Genomic DNA, 23,579 nt, shown 5'->3' on the forward strand with positions numbered 1-23,579 from the left:
AGTAGAAAGAGAAGTTGTAGAGAGAGTTATTTTGACAACCCCCAAAAAGGTGACAGAAACAGTGACGCATGTGTCTCTGTACATTCAGTATTCGGCTCCACCCAACTGCTGATAACTTCAGCCAGCCACATCAACGCAGGTCTGACTCTGACAAGTCGTCGACTGCTCTGCCTTTGGGAGTGCGTTTGTACTCGCTAAATCCACAGATGAATAGCCTGTCGTAACATCTAAGACATTGCTTTACAACTATTAATTATATATTTTTAACATCTAGATCGATTGTTATCATGGAACGAAATAGTCGCCTGTTGTTTTGAAGTAGCTAGCTACGACGACTTAATAGCAGCTAGCTCGCTAGCTAAGTCAATATACTGTTAACTAGCTCCTATCTGAGGTTACGTTGTTTTTCCAAAGGAAAAAAGGTTGCTACGTCTAACTAGCGAATAACAAAAAGCAAACTACGTTAACTAGCTAGTCTAGCTAGCTAAAACTATTATTTAATTGGTTGGCTTTCTGTTCCTTTGGATGCGGAAGATGGCCCAGTCACCGGGTGCGGTGCAAGTGCCTGGGATGCAGGTAAGTGGAGGCCTCCAACTTTTTCTACAACGAAACCATTTAGCTAGCTTGCTAGCTGTGAAGCTAGTTAGCAAACGTTAGCTAACTTTCAAGGCGTTGCTAGTTAGATGGTGTGTAACTTTAGAACTAACGTTACATTTTGTAACTAGCTGTCTCAGTGGTTGGATTGCAAGATCGTTTTTGAGGGGCATTATGATACTAACAAATCAAAGTCGGCTTGCTACCTTTTTACTAGCACTCATGACCGCAGGTATTCAACGACAGTTCAGTGGAAGGAATGACAAATGTCTGACATTGTGTAACAGGTGAGCTAAATGACCTAACGTTAGTCCACGCGAGCTAAGCTATCTGCTTGCCTTGTTTACTATCTAGCTATATATTTTGAGGGTGGCGTTGGTCATCTTAGCAATCAAGGAAAGGTTAATTGGCTAATTGGTAGGTGACGTTTCATAAAGGCACAGGTGTTCACATCTGGTCGCCTGAAAATTATATTTTGTGTATTCCTTGCCGTGGCAAATTTAGCTATACATGTCATTGTTTAGGCGGCCATAAGGTCACCGTTCCCTAGATTTGTGACTTGAAATAGGCCTAAGCCACTAGCTACAACTGCTGCTTTCCATTTACAGCCTGTAATCTGACATGGGTGAGAACCTTTCAGTGCAGTAACGTTAGCGATATTATTGGGGCCCGTCTGTCATTGATGTGAACACCAGAGGGAAGATTGCTCCATGAGAACGTGTGTATGGAGCTATAAGTTGAAACTGGAGCAGCAGCATGACAAGGTAGCATGTCAGGGTTCCATAGCCAATGGCTAAACAGTTGAAACTGGAGCAGCAACACGACCAGGTGGGACAGGGAAGGCCAGGTAGTCCTGAGGCATGGCCCTAGGGCTCAGGTTCTCTGGGAGGGGAGAGAGATGGGAGAATTAGAGGGAGCATATTAAAATTCACACAGGAGCCCAGATAAGACAGGAGAAATTCACCAGATAGGACAGACTGAGCCTAGACCCCCTGCACATAGACTATTGCAGCATAGATACTGGAGGCTGAGACAGGGGTCAGGGCACACTGTGGCCCTGTGACGATACCCCCGGACAGGGCCAACCAGGCAGGATATAACCTTGCCAACTTTGCCAAAGCACAGCCCCCACACCAGCAAATTAATTCCTATCCAACTGTCTCTCTCCAGGGAGATCAGCAGCTCCCCTCTCCCTTATGATTTCCTGTTGTTTTCTTATGTAGCCTGGTCATTAGGCCTACTTGGAGTCCAAAGTCTGACGCTAAATCAGGCCGCAAGCCTTAATGTCTTGTGAAACTGGTATGATACTGCCAACTATGACCAGTAGCATTGGTCATGTTGAAGTGTTGTTCTGTAAGCTCGTAGAGGGTGTGGCCTGAGATGAAGTATTCCTTACCCTCTTGTCATCACTCTGGCTTCCTGTGGGTAACTCCTGAGGTGGAGCTAGGCTAGTTGTCAACAGTGCAGGAATATTGAAACGGCCCGTTAGGACAGTTTGTGCACGTGTGTATGTTAGGCTAAATGTTTAGTATGCTGCATATTCTCTCCACAATGTGCATAGGGGCCTATTCTCTTAAGCTTTTAGTTTTGAATATAAAAAAGTTTCATGCGTGAGACAAGGGGGCAGGCAGGATACAGCCTCCTATCGCTGCTCTGGCCCTCTGTGACGCCATGAGCCGCGCTCTGCTCACCCAGACACGGACACTACACTGGTGCCATTCTAGGTAGTGCTGGAGCACCACACGTCCAAAGGTGTTGAAAGACAAGGAAGTCCTCTAGCCCTGCCTCTGTGCCATGCAGTGCTATTAATAGTCAGGGCAGGGCGAGATCAGGGCTGATGCCTCTGATTTCTTCCACTCTCTATACACCACTCTCTATGCCTTCTGGAACTGGAACCTCATTCTTCCTGTGTCAGGTGAGGCAGAGGGGTCATGATGATATCAAAACACGTCTGCTTCCCAGTGTTCTCAAGGCAGCACTCTCAACTTTGCTGAATTTAAAATGTCCCACATTTTGAACAAGGAAAGTTTTTATAATAAGCTTAACAGAGAAGAAAGTGTTTCATTTATTTGGATCCTCCAGCTTCCTTTTGCAAACATGCTTGTGGATATTTAGGGATGGGCTACATTGCAGCAACAGTGCAGATTTATATGGATTTTCCTAATTGGGTGTTTTTGATCAAATAGTTGATCATCAGTTTTATGCAATGGCCTATCAATAAAATATATTTTATTTTTTACCTGATCCAACCGTATAAACTAGCTACATAACTTGTATGTCTTCGTCTCTCGACCTTCAGAACAGCCGGACGGACCCTGAGGAGCTGTTCACCAAGCTTGAGCGTATTGGGAAGGGCTCCTTTGGCGAGGTGTTCAAGGGCATCGACAACCGCACCCAGAAAGTGGTGGCCATCAAGACCATAGACCTGGAGGAAGCTGAGGATGAGATGGAGGACATCCAGCAGGAGATCACCGTGCTCAGCCAGTGTGACAGCCCCTACGTCACCAAGTACTACGGCTCCTACCTCAAGGTAACACACACTGCTTACTAGGAATTGATTGACAAATGCCTGAACACAAACATCTAACAAAGCGTAGGCCCCACACTCTAGCATACAGCTTGCTGTTGCTTGGTGGAATGTTACCTCATACTTGGAGACCTCGGGCAATATTACACTCACAGCTGGGAGTGTAAATCAGCTACAATTCAACAGGAGATGTTAACGCCTGTTCCTTCAAAATGATAATGGATCAGTCTGTACCATAGAAATACAGTGTCACTTATCAGAAGAACCCTCTTTTACTATTTTACAATACATGTATTTCTAGAAGAGGCAGATGTGACACAGATGTGACATTCTAAATATATTGTCACCAAATAACTGTTTTAAAACACTGTTGTACAATGGTCTACAGTATCCTCAACAGCACTCTGTAGGGTAGCGCAATGGTGTATCTGGACGACAGCTATTTTACATCCTCCTCTAGGTACATAGACTTCAATATAAAACCTAGGAGGCTCATGGTTCTCATCCCCTTCCATAGACTTACACATTAATTATGACAACTTCCGGTGGACGTCCTCCAACCTATCAGAGCTCTTGCAGCATGAACTGACATGTTGTCCATCCAATCAAAGGATCAGAGAATGAATCTAGTACTGAAAGCATAAGCTCCACCTAGCTACTGCAGTGCATAACATGTGGTGAGTAGTAGACTCGGAGAGAGCGGGACAATAGTTGAACAGTTAACAAATTACTTAAATTGAGGAGCAGCAGGAGTTTCATTTTCACACTGTGCTAGCTAATGCAGCTAATTTAGCCTATACAACAACCTGACTCAGAGGAATGGTATTTGTTAGCTAGCTGGCTGATACTATCCAACACCAACTTTTCCAAATCCTTAAGTCCATGTAAGCTTTCGGATTTATACATGTATTGCCACCAGGGCCTGCCTATGTAACTGCTTGTTGTACACTACGGCGTGATTGTACACATGGATTGGAGCTTATGCGGTTGTCGATGCCCTTGGAACACCTCGCCAAAGGAGGCCTTCCTTTACTAACTTGTTAGTTCTAGTAGCTATTTTGACTGACGGTGACGATGTAGGCTGTGTAGCGGTTATGGTATGAAGGTTTGGCTTATAGATGTTTGTTCGCCTGGTCACAGACAGCTGTTGTGCAAAGGAAAAATGTGAGAGAAGAGCAGGTAGATGTGACTGCTGTTTGTATAACTGCTATGAAAGTGAAATTTGGGTGTATTCCACCAATTCTGTTGCAAAACATTTCTTGAATGGAATGAAATTGGAATGGATTTACCTGAATTTGTCCAAAATAAACTTGTTTGGACTAATGATTACATCCTAGATCTGCTAAATGCAGGCAAGAGTGTGCAAGGTGGTATTGAATGTGTCAATGTCTGTCACCTTGATTACTCCAATTTGTGTCTCGGGCCTATTTTTATAAATATTAATTTGTAGGCTAGGTTGTAACACCCTCGTGTGTGTATAGGCAGACCTGGCATATTGTCCCTAAAAAATTTTTTTTTTAAATCACAAGGGGATTTGGCCTTCTGGAGGTGCCCATCTGCTAGGGCACCAAGGCCATTAACCTCTCTGGTACAAGTGGGATGCTAGCGTCCCACCTCGACAACAGCCAGTGAAATTGCAGGGCGCCAAATTCAAAACAGATCCCATAATTTAAATTCCTCAAACATACAAGTACTGTACACCATTTTATAGATACACTTCTTGTAAATCCAACCACAGTGTCCGATTTCAAAAAGGCTTTTCTGCGAAAGCACACCGTGCGATTATGTTAGGTCAGCACCTAGTCACAGCCATTTTCAAGGAGAGGGCTCACAAGTCAGAAATAGCGATGAAATTAATCACTAACCTTTGATCTTCATCAGATGGCACTCATAGGACTTCATTTTACACAATACATGTATGTTTTGTTTGATAAAGTTCATATTTGTATCCAAAAATCTCAGTTTACATTGGCGCTTTATGTTCAGGAATGCATTGTCAAACAAACATCCGGTGAAAGTGCAGAGAGCCACATCAAATTTCAGAAATACTCATCATAAACATTGATAAACGATACAAGTGTTAAACATACGAATAAATAAACTTCTCCTTAATGCAACCGCTCAGATTTCAAAAAGGCTTTACTGCGAAAGCACACTTTGTGATTGTTAGGTCAGCACCTAACCACAGAAACCCATACAGCCATCTTCCAGCCAAGGAGAGGGCTCAAAAGTCAGAAATAGCATTAAAATTAATCACTTAGCTTTGATCTTCATCTGGTGGCACTCCCAGGTCTCCATGTTAGACAAATGTTTGTTTTGTTCGATAATGTCCCTCTTTATGACCAAAAACCTCCCTTTTGTTTGCACGTTTTGTCCAGTAATCCGAATGCTCAAGGCGCGTGCACTAAGTCAAGACAAAGTTTTTCAAAAAAAATGTTTTTAAGTACAATAAAAGTTAGTAGAAACATGCCAAACGATGTTTAAAATCAATTCTCCGGTTGTTTTTGTCATAAATAATCATATTTCAACCGGACAAAAGCTTTGTCAATAGAAAAAGAGAAAAAAGAAAGGCATGTTCCCGATCAGGCTCATGGCTGATGTCTGGAAATTTCCACTGGCCCCTGATTGCAAGTGCTGTATCTCCCTCATTTTCAGAGTAAAAGCCTGAAACGATGCCTAAAGACTGGCCACATGGAGAGGAAGCCATAGAGCCCGTGAACTGGATCCTAAGTCTTTGTATGGTGGACAGGCTTTCAATGGAAAAACAGCCTTTCAAAATAATAGTACTTCTTGGTTGGATTTTCCTCAGGTTTTCGCCTGCCATATCAGTTCTGTTATACTCAGACATTATTTTAAGTTTTTTGTAAACTTTAGTGTTTTCTATCCAAATCTACAAATTATATGCATATCCAATCTTCTGGGCCTGAGTAGCAGGCAGTTTAATTTGGGCATGCTTTTCATCCAAAATTTTGAATGCTGCCCCCTACTGTAGTGAAGTTAACAAAAGAAAAGCATATGTAAATGTACATAAATAATTAGCCTACATGTTGAAGTGTAGGTGATAGCCTGTGTTGGCTACAGCCTGTCATGTCCAGACCGATGCTTCCATGAGGGAGGCACCAGAAAATGGAGCCAGACTTTAAGGAGACTTTTAATTACATACAGTGCATTCGGAAAGTGTTCAGATTCCTTCACTTTTTCCACATTTGTTACATTACTCTTATTCTAAAATGGATGAAATACGTTTTCCCTTTATCCATCTACACACAATTCCCCATAATAACAAAGCGAAAACAGGTTTTTAGACATTTTTGCAAATGTATAAATCAAATCAAATGTATTTATATAGCCCTTTGTACATCAGCTGATATCTCAAAGTGCTGTACAGAAACCCAGCCTAAAACCCCAAACAGCAAGCAATGCAGGTGGAGAAGCAAATAAAAAAACTTGACTTGAAATTGAGCTCCGGTGCATCCTTTTTCCATTGATCATCCTTGAGATGTTTCTACAGCTTGATTGGAGTCCGCCTGTGGTAAATTCAATTGATTGGAGAGGCACGCGCCTGTTTATATAAGGTCCCAACGTTGACCGTGCATGTCAGAGGAATAACCAAGCCATGAGGTCGAAGGAATTGTCCGTAGAGCTCAGAGACAGGATTGTGTCAAGGCACAGATCTGAGGAAGGCTACCAAAAAAATGTCTGCAGCATTGAAGGTCCCCAAAAACACAGTGGCCTCCATCATTCTTAAAAGGAAGAAGTTTGAAACTACTAAGGCTCTTTCTAGAGCTGGCTGCCCGGCCAAACTGAGCAATCTGGGGAGAAGGTCACCTCCCTGACCAAGGCCCAAGAACCCGATGGTCACTCTGACAGATCTCCAGAGTCCTCTGTGGAGATGGAAGAGCCTTCCAGAAGGACAACCATCTCTGCAGCACTCCACCAATTAGGCCTTTATGGTAGTGGCCAGATGGAAGCCACTCCTCAGTAAAAGGCACATGACAGCCTGCTTGGAGTTTGTCAAAAGGCACCTAAAGACTCTCAGACCATGAGAAACAAGAGTCTCTGATCTGATGAAACCAAGATTGAACTGCATCAGCCTTTTTTTATTGTATTTTTCTTTTATGTACAGTGGCTGTATTAATTAGGGATCTATCACATCCCACAACTGTCCCAAGCTGATCAGTAGAACCTGATTTTAAAAAATAAAATAAAATTGTACTATGCGGGATTGTAGATTGACACAGGCTAGTGCTTTTTGCTGTTCTTTACTCATCTTGTTGAGTAATGGGACAGTTTTTCTAACATCTTCAATATGCGTATCGGAAATCTAGAAGGACACGTGCCTTTGCATCCCTATTGTCTGGCTTCACTTGTCGCCTGCTTTGGCTCCACTTGTCGCCTGCTTTGGCTTCACTTGTCGCCTGCTTTGGCTCCACTTGTCGCCTGCTTTGGAGTTGCAATACCTGTGAGAAGAACTCAATCACGTGACTGGCATTGGCTAATAAGAAGTGAGATATCTAAGAGAGCCATGTGAGTGGTGCTTCGGAGCACAGCGATTGGCAGCGGGGAGAAGAGAATTATAATTATTATATTCAACCCCAGGGCATAACGGCCACTTTTTGATATTTTTTTGAGGGCAATTGCGGTGATGTTGGGAAATTCGATACTCATGTAGTACCCTAAACTTATCAGTGTTATATTGAGCTGGGTGTATGGAAAATGAATGACAGTCATCCAACATACTGTAGTAGAAGGCCATGCTCATCAAAAAGTAAATCGTCCTCCCTTATCTTAAACAACACCGACCGCCACACCTGTATTTCTAGAAGAGGGAGATGTGACTCACCCCTGGTTAAATACACCAGGGCCTTGAAATGTTACAATACCTGTATTTCTAGGGGAGAGAGATGTGACTCACCCCTGTCTGTTTCATTCTATAGCTAGAGGACTCCTGATATCTCCAGGAGTGATATGTATCTGTTGTTCAGTACTGTTTTTTTTTCTTCTAGCTTGGGCCATTTACTTTACGTGCTGCCTGTCTTCCCAGTAGCCTACTCTGTGTGTGTGAACTGTTGACTGCTCATGAATTGCAGATTGTTGACAAATGAATCAAGATCAAGGGGCAGGGCAATTTGTGACTTATTTTGGTAATCAGTGGCTGTATTGGAGGGGGAGTGGTTTCTTCTCCTCTACTTCAGTCTACCCTGCTTTCTCAGCGGCAGCTGTAAACGCCAGTCGTGTCAGTGGTGGTCTCATCTGCAAAGCTAAGATGGTTCTGCGGAGTAGTTTGAGGAAGGAACGCGAGGAAGGCGCTACACCACTCTCTCACTTGACTATCTTAGCTAGTTATTTTCTGATCTCATTTTGCTCTTTTGCAGCTTTGACACCTGTGTGTTTTCTATACCAGTTCACTCCTCTCCCTGTAGGCTTTACAGACGCTCCCCACCCCTTGATTGTAAACCTTCTAATTTAGTGTACTCCGCACACAACCCATGTGGAATAAAGGGTCTCTGGCAGAGTTTGGAACTGCCGATCTGCGCTAAAGAACGCAGAGTTCATCTCGGCCTATGCTGTCCTTCGGTCCATTGACTTTTTTTGGCCCTGATGGGAGACATGGATCACCCCAGAGAACACTGCTGCTCTTCATCTGACTATGTTTTATCTCACAGTCCGAGAGCATCTGGTTGTTGCGGTGGTGGTACATGGCTACTCATTTCTCCCTCTCACCTGTCCATCTCCTCATTTGAGTTCCATACTGCCACTGTAACTTGTCCACTCAAGCTTAACATTGTCGCCTCACCCACCAGGTAAGCTTGACACCTTGATGAGCTAATTTCTTGACAACGGTTCACCGCTCTTTGTACTTAGCGACTTCAACCTCCCGACGTCTGCCTTCGACTAATTTATTTTTGACCTCACCCTTTCCCAATCCCCTCCAAATCACAAGGCAGGCAATACGCTAGAGGTTGTTCACCTACTAATCTCACTGCAACCCCCCCTCCAGATATTTGATCCCTACTTTGTTTCCTTTTCTCTCTCCTTTTCCTCCAACTCTAACCACTCAACCCTACCCAGATGGTCATCTGCCGTCGCAATCTACTTTCTCCTCTTATGTCCTATCATTTCTCCCTTCTGCTAAATCCTAATTTCCTTCCTGTCTCCTTATTCTGCCTCTTCAACCCTACTCTCCTCCTTTTCCACATCCTATCACTCTCACTGTCCCCTTTCCTCCCAGCCATCTCGGGACTGTGGCAGAATGACTCATTGCAAGCTTAAAGAACAGGACTGCAGGCAGCTGAGTGAAAACGGAGGGAAACAACTTTTTGTAAGCCTATCATCCTTTCACACCTTTCTACCTTTTCTTCCTCTGTATCAGCTTCTGAAACTACTTTCTATCAATCTAAATTTCAAGCTTCTGCATCTAACCCTAGGAAATTCTGTTCCACCTTCTCCCTCCCTCTGCGGGCGACTTTGTCAACCACTTAAAAAGTTGATGACATCCGCTCCTCATTCACCCAGTTTGAATATTTTCTATTACCACCAAGATCTGCACTGGTCCCACTCTCACACAGAACTACTCTACACCTTGACCTTTCTCCCTTCGCTCTCCAGATGAATTATTGCGTCTAGTGAGGTCTGCAGCCCGACAACCTGCCCGCTCGACCCCATCCCCTCCTGCCTTCTCCAGACCATCTCAGGAGACCTTTTCCCATTCCTCATTAACTCATCCCTGACCACTGGCTGCATCCCCTCGCTCCCTTCCGGAAACCAACTCGACTCATCTGACGTCAAAAACTATAGACCTGTATCTCATTTTCTTTCCTGATTTAACTCTCTCGTTATCTCTCTCAGAATGAGCTTCTTGACCCTAACCAGTCAGGCTTCAAGACGGGTCATTCAACACAGACGGCTCTTCTCTGTGTCAGAGGCTCTCCGCACCAAAGCTGACTCTCTCTCCTCTGTTCTCATCCTCCTAGATGGAGTCGCTTCCTTTGACACCGTGAACCATCAGATCCTCGGCTCCACCCTCTCAGGGCTGGTTGTCTCAGGCACTACACTCTCTTGGATTGCATCCTACCTGGCAGGCTGCTTCCATGTGGAGAGGATCTGTGTCTGCACCATGTACTCTCACTACTGGTGTTCCCCCAGGGCTCAGTTCTTGGCCATCTTCTCTATACACCAAGTTACTCGGTTCCATCATATCTTCACATGGTCTCTCCTATCATTGTTGTGCCGATGACAGTCAACCACTCCCACCCCACCCCCCTAACTGACATGCATTGCTGCGTGCCTGGCATATATCTCCGCTTGTTGTAGGCCAACCACAATCTTAATCTCGGCAAGACAGACCTGCTCTTGTTGTTTCTCGGCCATGAAATGCTTGCGTTCAGTCTGCATGCTCAATGCTGCACATGCAACAATGTTGGTGAAAACTATCCTGTTTTTGCTTAATATAAATCCACTAATTACACTTTGTGTTTTACATCTGCAAACAGCTTTTTTAATTTCTTAGCAAGTTGGGCCTAAATCTTGTTAGCCAGCTAACTAGCGATTAGCATTAGAAGCTATCTACCTAATAAAGGTATTGAGTCAGAGCAAAAGTAATTAGCTATACAGCCTATAATACCAGTGATGGTGTAGACTTAAATCAGCAAATCAGTTTGTGCAACACTATCTTCTAAATCTGAAGAATACGCAAAGAATGAATATCTTGGCTACATGAAGTAGCTAAGAGAACATTCAATGTAGCCAAAGATTATAGGGTCCACTAGAAAACACATGTCAACACTCTTCCCTGGCATTTTCATTCATTGTCATGTCAAACAATGTATTCAAAGTGCCCACTATTATATTCTCTAACTATAGAATTCGACTTATCATTCTATTTCCATGATTCCAACAGTTCACCAAAGTGTGTTGCTCCAAATTGCTAGTCAAATCGTGATTGCAGTGTTTGGTTAAAAATAAGGCTTAGGCCTTACCCATATCATGCAACCCTGTGTGGAAATTCTCAAATTCTCAAAGAAATGCAGAATTTTCTTTGGGGGGTTTGAATTGAACAGTATAAAACAATCAGAATTGAAATCACTTAGAATGTACAGTACCAGTCAAAAGTATGAACACCTACTCATTCCAGGGTTTTTCTTTTTTTATTTATTACTATTTTCTAAATTGTAGAATAATAGTGAAGACATCAATACTATGAAATAAGAACTTTGAACATTTCTTCAGGTGCAGTCGCAAAAGACAAGTTTTATGATGAAACTGGCTCTCATGAAGACCACCAGACCCAGAGTTACCTCTGCTGCAGAGGATACGTTCATTCAGTTACCAGACTCAGAAATTGCAGCCCAAATAAATGCTTGAGTTCAAGTAACAGACACATCTCAACATCAACTGTTCAGAGGAGACTGCGTGAATCAGGCCTTCATGGTCGAATTGCTGCAAAGAAACCACTACTAAAGGACACCAATAAGAAGACTTGCTTGGGCCAAGAAACATGAGCAATGGACTGGTGGAAATCTGTCCTTTTGGTCTGAGTCCAAATGTGACATTTTTGGTTCCAACCGCTGTCTTTGAGATGCGGAGTAGGTGAACAGATGATCTCTGCATGTGTGGTTCCTACTGCAGCATGGAGGTGGTGTGGGCGTGCTTTGTTGGTGACCCTGTCAGTGATTTATTTAGAAGGCACACTTAACCAGCATGGGTACCACAGCATTCTGCAGCGATACGCCATCCCATCTGGTTTGCGCTTAGCAGGGCTATCATTTTTTTCCCCAACAGGACAATGACCCAAAACACACTTTCAGGCTGTGGAAGGGCTATTTGACCAAAGAGAGTGATTGTGTGCCGCATCAGATGACTTGGCCTCCAATCACCCGACCTCAACCTTTATTGAGATGGTTTGGGATGAGTGAAGGAAAAGCAAAGTGAAGGAGAAGCAGCCAACAAGTGCTTGGCATATGTGTGAACTCCTTCAAGACTGTTGGAAAAGCATTCCAGGTGAAGCTGGTTGAGAGAATGCAGAGTGTGCAAAGCAGTCAAGGCAAAGGGTGGAATCTCTAAGAAAATATTTTTTGATTTAACACTTTTTTTTTGGTTACTACATGATTCCAAATGTGTTATTTCATAGTTTTGATGTCTTCACTGTTATTCTACAATGTAGAAAATAGTAATAAAATAAAAGTCCAAACTTGATTGGTACTGTTTATACGGAGACTGGTCCAAAACATATGGGGTTAAATGTATGTCGAAAAATAAACAAATGTTTCCCGATCTTTCAGATTTAGGACAGACACTTCAGAACAAACTTACTTTTTATAATTTTTGGGAGGGGGTTTTATCAGTTCCATGGCAGGGACTCTGTGTATCTGAGCTTCTGTAGAGGGCATTGGTGTGGTTGCCACAGGTTTTTTCTATTTGCACGTAAACTAATCTGAATAAATAATAACATCCCCAAACCACTTATTCCTACGATTAATGGTGTTAAATAACACTGAATCAATCCAATTTATTTATGAAGCCCTTCTTACGTCAGCTGATATAAAAGTGCTGTAAAGGAATCCAGCCTAAAACCCCAAACAGCAAGCAATACAGGTGTAGAAGCACGGTGGCTAGGAAAAACTCCTGAGAAAGGCCAAAACCTAGAAGAACCAGGCTATGAGGGGTGGCCAGTCCTCTTCTGGCTGTGCTGGGTGGAGATTATAACAGAACATGGCCAAGATGTTCAAATGTTCATAGATGACTAGCAGGGTCAAATAATAATAATCATCATAGTGGTTGTCGAGGGTGCAACCGGTCAGCATCTCAAGAGTAAATGTCCGTTGGCTTTTCATAGCCGATCATTCAGATACACTCTACCGCTCCTGCTGTCTCTAGAGAGTTGAAAACAGCAGGTGTGGTGAACAGGTCAGGGTTCCATAGCCGCAGGCAGAACAGTTTGAAACTGGAGCAGCAGCATGACCAGGTGGACTGGGGACAGCAATTAGTCATCAGGCCAGGTAGTCCTGAGGTGTGGTCTTAGGGTTCATGTCCTCCGAGAGAAAGAAAGAGAATTCGAGAGAGCATACTTAAATTCACACAGGACACTGGAAAAGACAGGAGAAATACTCCAGATATAACCGACTGACCCTAGCCCCCCGACACATAAACTATTGCAGCATAAACACTGAGGCTGAGACGGGAGGGGTCAGGAGACACTGTGGCCCCCTTCGACGGTACCCCCGGACAGGGCCAAACAGGCAGTATATAACTCCACCCACTTTGCCAAAGTACAGCCCCTTGAGGGATATCTTCAACCACCAACTTACTATCCTGAGACATGGCTGAGTATAGCCCACGAAGATCTCCTCCCCCACAGCACAACCCAAGGGGGGGCGCCAACCCGGACAGGAAGATCACGTCAGTGACTCAACCCACAAGTGACGCACCCCTCCTAGGGATGGCATGGTAGAGCACCAATAAGCCAGTGACTCAGCCCTTGGAATAGGGTTAGAGGCAGAGAATCTCAGTGGAGAGAGGGGAACCGGCCAGGCAGTCAGCAAGGGTGGTTCGTTGCTCCAGTTTCTTTCCATTCACCTTCACACCCCTGGGCCAGACTACACTCAATCATAGGACCTACTGAAGAGATGAGTCTTCAATAAAGACTTAAATTGTTATGGCTGCTATCCCACTAACGGGATAAGTGTCATCAACAACCACTGAATAGCATAGCGCTACATTCAATAAATATTACTAAAAATATGTATATTCATGAAATCACAAGTGCAATATAGGAGAACACAGCTTAGCCTTTTCTTAATCAACCTGTCATTGAAATGATGCTTTACAGCGAAAGCAATCCAAGCGTTTGTGTAGGTTTATCGATCGCTCGACAAAACATTAAGTACACTTAGCATCAAGTAGCTCGGTCACGAAAAGCAATCAAATTAATCGTTTACCTTTTGATCTTCGAATGTTTTCACTCACGAGACTCCCAGTTACACAACAAATGTTCCTTTTGTTCCATAAAGATTATTTTTATATCAAAAATACCTCAGTTTGTTTGGCACGTTATGTTCAGAAATCCACATGAAAGAGCGGTCACGACAACAGACAAATTCCAAATAGTTTCCATAATGTCCACAGAAACATGTCCAACTTTTTTTTAGTCAATCCTCAGGTTGTTTTTAAAATATATAATTGATAATATATCAACCGCAAATGTCTTTCACAGTAGGAGAGGGAAAAGCCATACCTATCCAAACTCTGTTGCGTGAGCAAAACTCATGTGACCACTTGACGCGATGTTCTTTCTGGCTCATTTTTCAAAATAAAAGCCTGAAACTGTCTGAAGACTGACACCTTGAGGAAGTGATAGGAAAAGGAATCTGGTTCATATCCCTTTAAATCCAGCAAAGGGAGGCTATGGAACATGGAGTTTTCAAAATAGAAGTCACTTCCTGTTTTGATTTTCCTCAGGGTTTCACCTGCAATATCAGTTCTGTTATACTCACAGACAATATTTTGACAGTTTTGGAAACTTTAGTGTTTTCTATCCAATACTAATAATAATATGCATATATTAGCAACTGAGACTGAGGAGCTGGCCATTTACAATGGGCACCTTTTCATCCAAGCTACTCAATACTGCCCCTGCAGCCATAAAAAGTTAAAGGTCGAGACCGAGTCTGCGTCTCTCACATGGATAGGCAGACCATTCCATAAACATTGAGCTCTATAGGAGAAAGCCCTGCCTCCAGCTGTTTGCTTACAATTTCTAGGGACAGTAAGGAGGTCTGCGTCTTGTGACCGTAGCGTAGGTGTAGATATGTACCGCAGGACCAAATCGGGAAGGAGCAAGCCCATGTAATGCTTTGTAGGTTAGCAGTAAAACCTTAATCAGCCCTTGCCTTAACAGGAAGCCAGTGTAGAGGCTAGCACTGGAGTAATATGATCCAATTTTGGGGTTCTAGTCAAGATTCTAGCAGCTGTGTTTAGTACTAACTGAAGATTATTTAGTGCTTTATCCTGGTAGCCGGAAAGTAGAGCATTGCAGTAGTCTGACCTAGAAATAACAAAAGAAAGCATGGGTGCATTTTTCTGCAGCATTTTGACATTTCTGATTTTTGCTATGTTACATAGATGGAAAAAAGTGGTCCTTGAAACAGTCTTGATTTGTTCGTCAAAAGAGCAATCAGGGTCCAGAGTAACGCCGAGGTCCTTCAGTTTTATTTGAGACGACCATCAAGATTCATTGTCAGATTCAGCAGATATGCTTGTTTCTTGGGAACTAAAACAAGCATCTCTGTTTTGTCTTAGTTTAAAAGTAGAACATTTGCCGCCTTCCTCTTCCTTATGTCTGAAACACAGGCTTCCATGGAGGGAAATTTTGGAGCTTCACCATGTTTCATCGAAATATACAGCTGTGTGTCATCCGCATAGCAGTGAAAGTTAACATTATGTTTTCGAATGACATCCCCACGAGGTAAAATATATAATGAAAACAATAGTGGTCCTAAAACGGGAACCTTGAGGAACACCGAAATTTACAGTTGATTTGTCAGAGGACAAACCATTCACAGAGACAAACTGATATCTTTCTGACAGATAAGCTCTAAACCAGGCCATATCTTATCTTTGTAGACCAATTTGGGTTTCCAATCTCTCCAAAAGAATGTGGTGATCGATGGTATCAAAAGCAACACTAAGGTCTAGGAGCACGAGAACAGATGCAGAGCCTCGGTCTGACGCCATTAAAAGGTCATTTACCACCTTCACAAGTGCAGTCTCAGTGCTATGATGGGGTCTAAAACCAGACTGAAGCGTTTTGTATACATTGTCTTCAGAAAGGCAGTGAGTTGCTGCGCAACAGCCTTTTCTAACATTTTTGAGAGTAATGGGGGATTCGATGTAGGCCAATAGTTTTTATATTTTCTGGGTCAAGGTTTGGCTTTTTCAAGAGAGGCTTTATTACTGCCACTTTTAGTGTATAGGGAGCCGTTTGTCTTCAACATAGAAGGGCCAAGCACAGGAAGCAGCTCTTTCAGTAGTTTAGTTGGAGTAGGGTCCAGTATGCAGCTTGAAGGTTTAGAGGCCATGATTATTTTCATCATTGTGTCAAGAGATATAGTACTAAAACACTTGAGCGTCTCTCTTGATCCTAGGTCCTGGGAGAGTTGTGCAGACTCAGGACAACTGAGCTTTGGAGGAATACGCAGATTTAAAGAGGAGTCTGTAATTTGCTTTCTGATTATCTTTTTGTCAAAGTAGTACATTCATTCATCACTGCTGAAGTGAGAGCCATCCTCTCTTGGGGAATGCTGCTTTTTAGTTAGCTTTGTGACAGTATCAAAAATAGATTTTGGATTGTTCTTATTTTCCTCAATTAAGTTGGAAAAATAGGATGATCGAGCAGCAGTGAGGGCTCTTCGATACTGCACGGTACTGTCTTTCCAAGCTAGTCGGAAGACTTCTAGTTTGGTGAACTATTTTGTTATAGCAAAGTTGGTAGCAACATGAAAATCTGTTGCAGCTCAAGTCGACTACGAAACCCTCAATGCTTTCTCTGGGCTGACTGGCTAGGTAACGCAGCTACACACAATACCATGGTTAACATCAGCATGTGAAGTAGCTAGCTAGACAAACTGCACTAGTAATTTAGGAGTCATCTGTCTGCCCAGAGCTTCATGTGTATATACAGTCATTGGCCCAGAGCCAGTGCAGAGTATGTTGCTATGGCAACTTACATCCCTTTTCCCACGTTTCCCATAGACACACGGGGCTCATTGAGACATGGTACTTGGAAGGAGAAACTGAGTTGAATAATTGGGTACAATGTTTAGATTGAGCACATCTCAACAAAATATATTTTGTCAGGTCGTAAACGGGTGGATGTGTTCTAAACAGTGCCCATACCATCGAAGTTATTGGCTAATAGGGCGATCTGAAGTGAAGGTAATTGTTTTAAACATTATGAAATGTGATATTGGATACAACACTATGCCCAGTGATGAGAATCATATCGCTATGACACGTTCCTATACAATTTCCTGATTTTCAGACTGATCACTTAGCGGCAGGTAGCCTAGTGGTTAGAGCGTTGGACTAGTAACCGAAAGGTTGCAAGATCGATACCCCGAGCTGACAAGGTAAAAATCTGTCGGCACATAACCCACTGTTCCTAGGCCGTCATTGAAAAATAAGAATTTTGTTTTCTTAACTGACTTACCTAGTTAAATAAAGGTAAAGTAAAAAACAAAACATCATGGTCATTTTTATTTTACCCACTGATAGGCTTTCACCAAATTGACAGAAGTTTCATGATTTTTTATTTCTGTGGGTGGTTTGTCCCTTTAAGTCATTTTATGTTTATTGAATAGAGAGGTAGAGATGGCTGGATTCAAACCCACGCTGCAGCGGTACATTGTGTACCAGAGGCTGCTGCCTAGACCTCTACACCATCCTAAGCCACGTTGTTCCATGCAGAATGTCTTACATGTTTACAGCCATGTGTATCCCCTAGAAGAGGTTGATATTAGAATGTCTAATGAGTCTCTCTCTCTGTACAGGGCAGTAAACTATGGATCATTATGGAGTACCTTGGTGGTGGCTCAGCTCTGGACCTGGTAAGAGATACAATATGTCAACATGAACAATGTCTGTTGGTGGATTTGTCTACTGGGTGTGTTCACTGTGTTTTGTGTGTAGCTGCGAGCAGGGCCCTTTGATGAGTTCCAGATTGCCACCATGCTGAAGGAGATCTTGAAGGGCCTGGACTACCTCCACTCCGAGAGGAAGATCCACAGAGATATCAAAGGTGCGTGTCATCACGTCCAGCATGTAGGATATCTCGGACAGAGGCGAGCTGCAGCAGTACAGGGTTAAAGCTGCCATGTCTGTTTTCCATATTGAAACATCAGACATTACTTAAAACCTGTCTAGGACTGTCGCTTGTGGAACCCCCCCCGCAACAGCCAGTGAAAGTGCAGGGCGCCAAAATCAAAACAAAAATCTCATAATTAAAATTCCTCAAGCATACAAGTATTTTACACCATTTTAAAGATAAAAATTCTCGTTAATCCAGCCACAGTGTCTGATTTCAAAAAGGATTTACAGCGAAACCACCACACGATTGTTAGGTCACCACCAAGTCACAGAAAAACACAGCCATTTTTTCCAGCCAAAGAGAGGAGTCACAAAAAGCAGAAATAGAGAAAATTCATCACTAACCTTTGATCTTCATCAGATGACACTCATAGGACTTCATGTTACACAATACATGTATGTTTTGTTGATAAAGTTCATATTTATATAAAAAAATCTGAGTTTACATTGGCGCGTTACGTTCAGTAGTTCTAAAACATGCGGTGATATTGCAGAGAGCCACATCAATTTACAGAAATACTCATAATAAACATTGATAAAGATACGACTATTATACATGGAACTTCAGATAAACTTCTTAATGCAACCGCTGTGTCGGATTTTAAAAAAACTTTATGGAGAAAGCAAACCATGCAATAATCTGAGTGCAGCCTTTAGACAACAAAGCAGCCAAAAAGATACCTGCTGTATTGGGTAGTCAACATTACTCAGAAATAGCATTTTAAATATTAATTTACCTTTTGATGGTCTTCATCAGAATGCACTCCCAGGAATCCCAGTTCCACCATAAATGTTTGATTTGTTCGATAATGTCCATCAGTTATGTCCAAATCTTCCTTTGTTAAGGTGTTTGGTATACAAATCCAAAAGCACATTCAGGTCGCGCCGAACGAAAAGTTCCTTTACAGCCTGTAGAAACATGCCAAACTAAGTATGGAATAAATATTTAGGATGTTTTTAACATAACTTTTTAATGTTCCTTTGTCTGTACAAATGAAGTGGAACGTAGCTACCTTTCATGTGAGCGCGCCAGACCGAGGCTGTGGCACTCTGCCAGACCACTCACTCAAAGAGCCCTTATGAACCCCTCCTTTAGAGTAGAATCCTCAAAGGTTCTAAATACTGTTGAAAACCAGTGGAAGCCTTGAAGTGAAACATAACTAATATCACCCTGTATCTTCAATGGGGGCTGAGTTGAAAAACTACAAACCTCAGATTTTCCACTTCCTGGCTGGATTTTTTTCTCAGGTTTTCACCTGCCATATGAGATCTGTTATACTCAGACATCATTCAAACAGTTTTAGAAACTTCAGAGTGTTTTCTATTCAATACTAATGATAATATGCATATATTAGCATCTGGGACAGAGTAGGAGGCAGTTCACTCTGGGCACGCTATTCATCCAAAAGTGAAAATGCTGCCCCCTATCCCAAAAAGGTTTAAAACAATGAACATGTTTCTCCCCCCCGCCCTTCCATCAGACATCATTGCACAATACAACAGCAGAATGTCCAAATTGTTTTTTTTACCACGATTCAGAATCGAACTGCCCAGTTTAAAAACCCATAAGATGCACATGTGGTGACCAGTGGTGCAGTTTCACCTAATCCTGGATCTCAGCTTTAATATATCAGGTTCTCTCACTTTTTGTGCCAGTAGTGTGTTGTGTATTAATGTCAGTAATTGCTGTTGACATCATGACTGTGTGCTTTGGTAGCGGCCAACGTTCTTCTGTCAGAGTGTGGCGAGGTGAAACTGGCAGACTTTGGCGTGGCGGGCCAGCTGACAGACACCCAGATCAAACGGGAGACGTTTGTGGGAACGCCCTTCTGGATGGCCCCCGAGGTCATCCAACAGTCTGCCTACGACCACAAGGTTACCAGCTTTCTGTTCTCTCTTTAGTTTCTTCCTAAATAGTGTCCTACAGATATAAGTGATTCATACAGACATCGACTTGGAGACATAATGCAGCTGTAAGCTCATAAAGGACTGATAATGCACTAAGCTAACTATTGGTTATACTATTAGGGGAAATAGATTGGGGTCATTGTGAGGGGCTGGAACTGCTTATCCAGGGGACAAGAGAAGAATGGGCTTGTGTTTGGTGGAAGACACTTAAGTTGAACTCTTTACTTTTCTACAACATCATGATGTTGCCCAAATACTGCAATCTTACTCCCACATAATGACTACCTAACACACACTCCCTCCTCCAGGCTGATATCTGGTCTCTGGGCATCACTGCCATCGAGCTGGCCAAGGGTGAGCCTCCAAACTCAGACATGCACCCTATGCGGGTCCTCTTCCTCATACCAAAGAACACCCCACCCACACTCAGCGGAGATTTCTCCAAGACCTTCAAAGACTTTATAGACTCCTGCCTCAACAAAGACCCTTCATTTGTAAGTAAAATGCCCCAGCTCCCACCCCATTTTGCGTTATTGAGTGGTAGTACATTTGGTTCTTCTTGGTAAGCCTGCCTTTAATTGTGGGCTGATTGTCCCTCTGTATAGAGGCCAACAGCTAAGGAGCTTCTGAAGCACAAGTTCATAGTGAAGAATGCCAAGAGGACGTCCTACCTCACTGAGCTGATAGACCGGTTGAAACGCTGGAAGGCCGAGGGACACAGTGATGGAGACTCCAGCTCTGATGACTCTGACTCGTGAGTAGAGAAGGCTCTAAACAATGTATCACTGACTGACAGTTGGTAGAAATGTGATCGAAGACCCTGTCTGAACTACAGTAAAATTCAACCTGTAGATGATCCTTCCTGCTGTCTGTCTGTGTGTGTCTCTGTCGGTATGTTTCCAGGGAGTCCAGTAACAAGGAGAACAACTCCTCCCAGCCAGGCTGGTCCTTTACTACAGTTCGCAAGAAGAAAGACCCTAAGAAGGTTTCCAATGGAACGGTGAGTTTGCCTCTGTAGGAGGAGTATGAGGAGAATGTTGTGTGTCTATAATGTTTACCTCTGCTCACCATTTGATGACAGGACCAAGACCTCCTGAAGAAATCTACCAGCTTGACCACGCTGATTGCCCCAGTATTCACTGAGGTAGGGAAGGGTGAACTCTACATCCACACTCTTTTATAAGTTTTAACGATGAGTAAATCCTCTATTGTTGTCTGTTTCCACCCCTCCTAGCTGAAGCTGCAGCGCAGGGATGGAGAGATGAAGGGAGTGGTGGAGGACTTGGAGAAAAGCATCCACCTGGCTGAGGACATCTGCCCCGGAGTCACAGACAAGATGGTCAACCGCATCGTCGACAAGTTCCAGAGGTGAGTTAGGGGGCGGGAGGCTGTTTAGGGGCGGGAGGCTGTTTAGGGGCGGGAGGCTGTTTAGGGGCGGGAGGCTGTTTAGGGGCTGGAGGATGTTTAGGGGTGGGAGGCTGTTTAGGGGGCGGGAGGCTGTTTAGGGGGCGGGAGGCTGTTTAGGGGCGGGAGGCTGTTTAGGGGGCGGGAGGCTGTTTAGGGGGCGGGAGGGTTGCGGCCATTGTAGAATAGTGCCATAGACTAGGAGTGGTTGGAAGCTGTGGAGATGACATGTTATAACTTGGAGCAGTTGGCCTTCAACTGTGTTCTTCCTGTGGACTTTCCCATCAGATTGTCTGTCAGTTAGTGGCATGTGGAGGGCAGGTTTAGACGCTTGATGAGGACCACGCCTCCAGAGTGCATCATCAGCCTCTATGCCTTTTCCCATCATCCCCCATTCCTTTTCCCATCATCCCCCATGCCTCTCCTCTGATCAGCTCCCCCAGGACCAATGGATGCAGGGAAAGAGGGAGGACTCCTGCTGTGCACACTCACTGATCTTATAACCAAAAGGATATTTTTTAAATGTATATTTGTTGAAATATGTTTTGTTATTCTATTTTATTTAATCCCTTTAAAAGTAGGCTCAAGCTAGTGCCCAAAGCAGAGCCTGTTACTGTTATGGTAGTCAATAGTATTTTAGTTTTGTAATATTTTCAGTCTGAGACAACAACAAAAAACTCTAAGGTTGCAACATCAATCTTCTGCTGAGTATAAGACATAGCTACTTAAAGATATTTCAATTTTGAATTAATTTTTTACTGCTACTAAAAATGTTTAAGTAGCTATATTTTAGATGTTCAGTGTACTGCACTTGTTTCTGATGTCTAGCTTACCATCTTCATGTCACTTGTAGCATTTAGAAACCTGCTGTTTGGAGAACTGCATATCTAGTCAAACCACAGGAGTTCAGTACCTCTCTGCTGAGAGCAAGCCATGGTTGAGGAAAGACTCATACCAGTGAATGTCCATAGAAACAAAACTTCTGTTTGTGACCATTTGGAAACGGGTCACTTGTTTGGGCATTGGGGAAAGATTGTATAGGAAATGGGTGGAGGACTTTGCTGCGCAAAAATGTATCACACCCTCTCATTCCAAAAGATACAAATCATATCTATCTTATGGGATCCTAGCTCTGTAAGGGGCAATCCTATTGGAACCTTCGGAGATCTGCTTCTGAAGGAAATATGCACTGCACACACTTTGAAGGGGGTGGAGCTTTTTCTAAATATATTTGCTAGTTATTTCCCTGTTTCAGACTAGATCTCAAGGGAGACGGGGTACTTTTCTGTCTTAAAGACAATATACTCTCCCTCTACCAAAAAAATACTTGAGTGCTCAAGTGAAATGTCAATGTCGGTATTGTGGACGTGTAATGTTTGAAACATTGGTATGAGTCCTTGAGTACTCTCTCTACTGGGGAGTCGTGTATCTTTGAACAAATCCCAAATAAAGACTTTATTGGGAATTTTATCAGCCAAGCTCAAATGCATACAAAAGGGTGCCATCTTTGGTGTGGTGATGACACTGCCCCTTTTGGAGGAAGTATGCCAACTTAACATCCAACAGTGCCTAAAACTTAAGAATTGCAGTGATATTCTCTATTTAAACTTAAGAATTGCAGTGATATTCTCTATTTAATTGTGGTCATGTATCATCAAATGCATTAAATGGTAATAATACATTTTGCCAGAGTGTTTGAAGTTTTTAAAAGCAATAAGGTATTTGATCATTGCATATTTTTATATTTCCTCAAATGACATTCAGATGGCAAAACTACGATTTTTTTTTGTTTTGTTTATATATTTCTGTATCTGAACTTTATAATGGAAACCGTGTTGACTTAGCTTTACAGGAAGCTGTCAAATGTACATATTGGATAGTCTTTGCTTCAATCGTTATTCATTTTGGTTTGGTCTTGAAAAATAAATATTTAAATTATGAATTCCTGTGTTTTATTGATGTAATACCCTTGTTAAAACCAAGTATTAATTGTATTTGTTATAATTGGTTTTAGATTTAAAAGGTGATTGAATTGCTTCTGAACTGTAATGTCGTTAATGTATTTCTTTTGAATAAATATTTCTTTAATGTACATGTGAATAGGTTGGTTTAAGTTGACCAATAAGGTAGTTTGTTAACCAGGTCAACTCTCCCATTGGCCCCAGCATAACAGGAGGCCTGGGAAAGAGAAGTTGAAGAAATATGGAGAGATCAATGTTGGTGAAAAACTATGAAAATAGAACAAAACCCATATCTACCGAGTTTCGAAGGGAAATACTGATTT

General features: G+C 42.8%; 1 protein-coding gene across 1 annotated transcript; it reads left to right on the top strand.

Annotated features, from left to right (window-relative positions):
- The first annotated feature begins 104 nt into the window (after positions 1-104).
- LOC112231136 (serine/threonine-protein kinase 26) lies at positions 105-23,237 on the top strand. The gene is made up of 11 exons (XM_024397710.2): positions 105-576; positions 2,894-3,124; positions 17,668-17,724; positions 17,807-17,915; positions 19,701-19,858; positions 20,200-20,385; positions 20,497-20,645; positions 20,795-20,891; positions 20,973-21,035; positions 21,126-21,259; positions 21,584-23,237. Exons 1-11 carry the CDS (start codon positions 526-528, stop codon positions 21,597-21,599), a joined length of 1,251 nt encoding a protein of 416 aa, XP_024253478.1. The 5' UTR covers positions 105-525; the 3' UTR covers positions 21,600-23,237.
- The last annotated feature ends 342 nt before the right edge of the window (positions 23,238-23,579 follow it).

This window comes from Oncorhynchus tshawytscha, linkage group LG33, assembly GCF_018296145.1.
Source record: "Oncorhynchus tshawytscha isolate Ot180627B linkage group LG33, Otsh_v2.0, whole genome shotgun sequence".
Taxonomy (NCBI): domain Eukaryota; kingdom Metazoa; phylum Chordata; class Actinopteri; order Salmoniformes; family Salmonidae; genus Oncorhynchus; species Oncorhynchus tshawytscha.

Excerpts from the sequence above, each read along its gene's own strand:
- LOC112231136 (XM_024397710.2), top strand. The coding sequence starts at position 526 with ATGCGGAAGATGGCCCAGTCACCGGGTGCGGTGCAAGTGCCTGGGATG. Across the intron at positions 3,125-17,667 it reads ACTACGGCTCCTACCTCAAG|GGCAGTAAACTATGGATCAT; the intron begins GTAACACACACT and ends CTCTCTGTACAG. Across the intron at positions 17,916-19,700 it reads GATCCACAGAGATATCAAAG|CGGCCAACGTTCTTCTGTCA; the intron begins GTGCGTGTCATC and ends GTGCTTTGGTAG.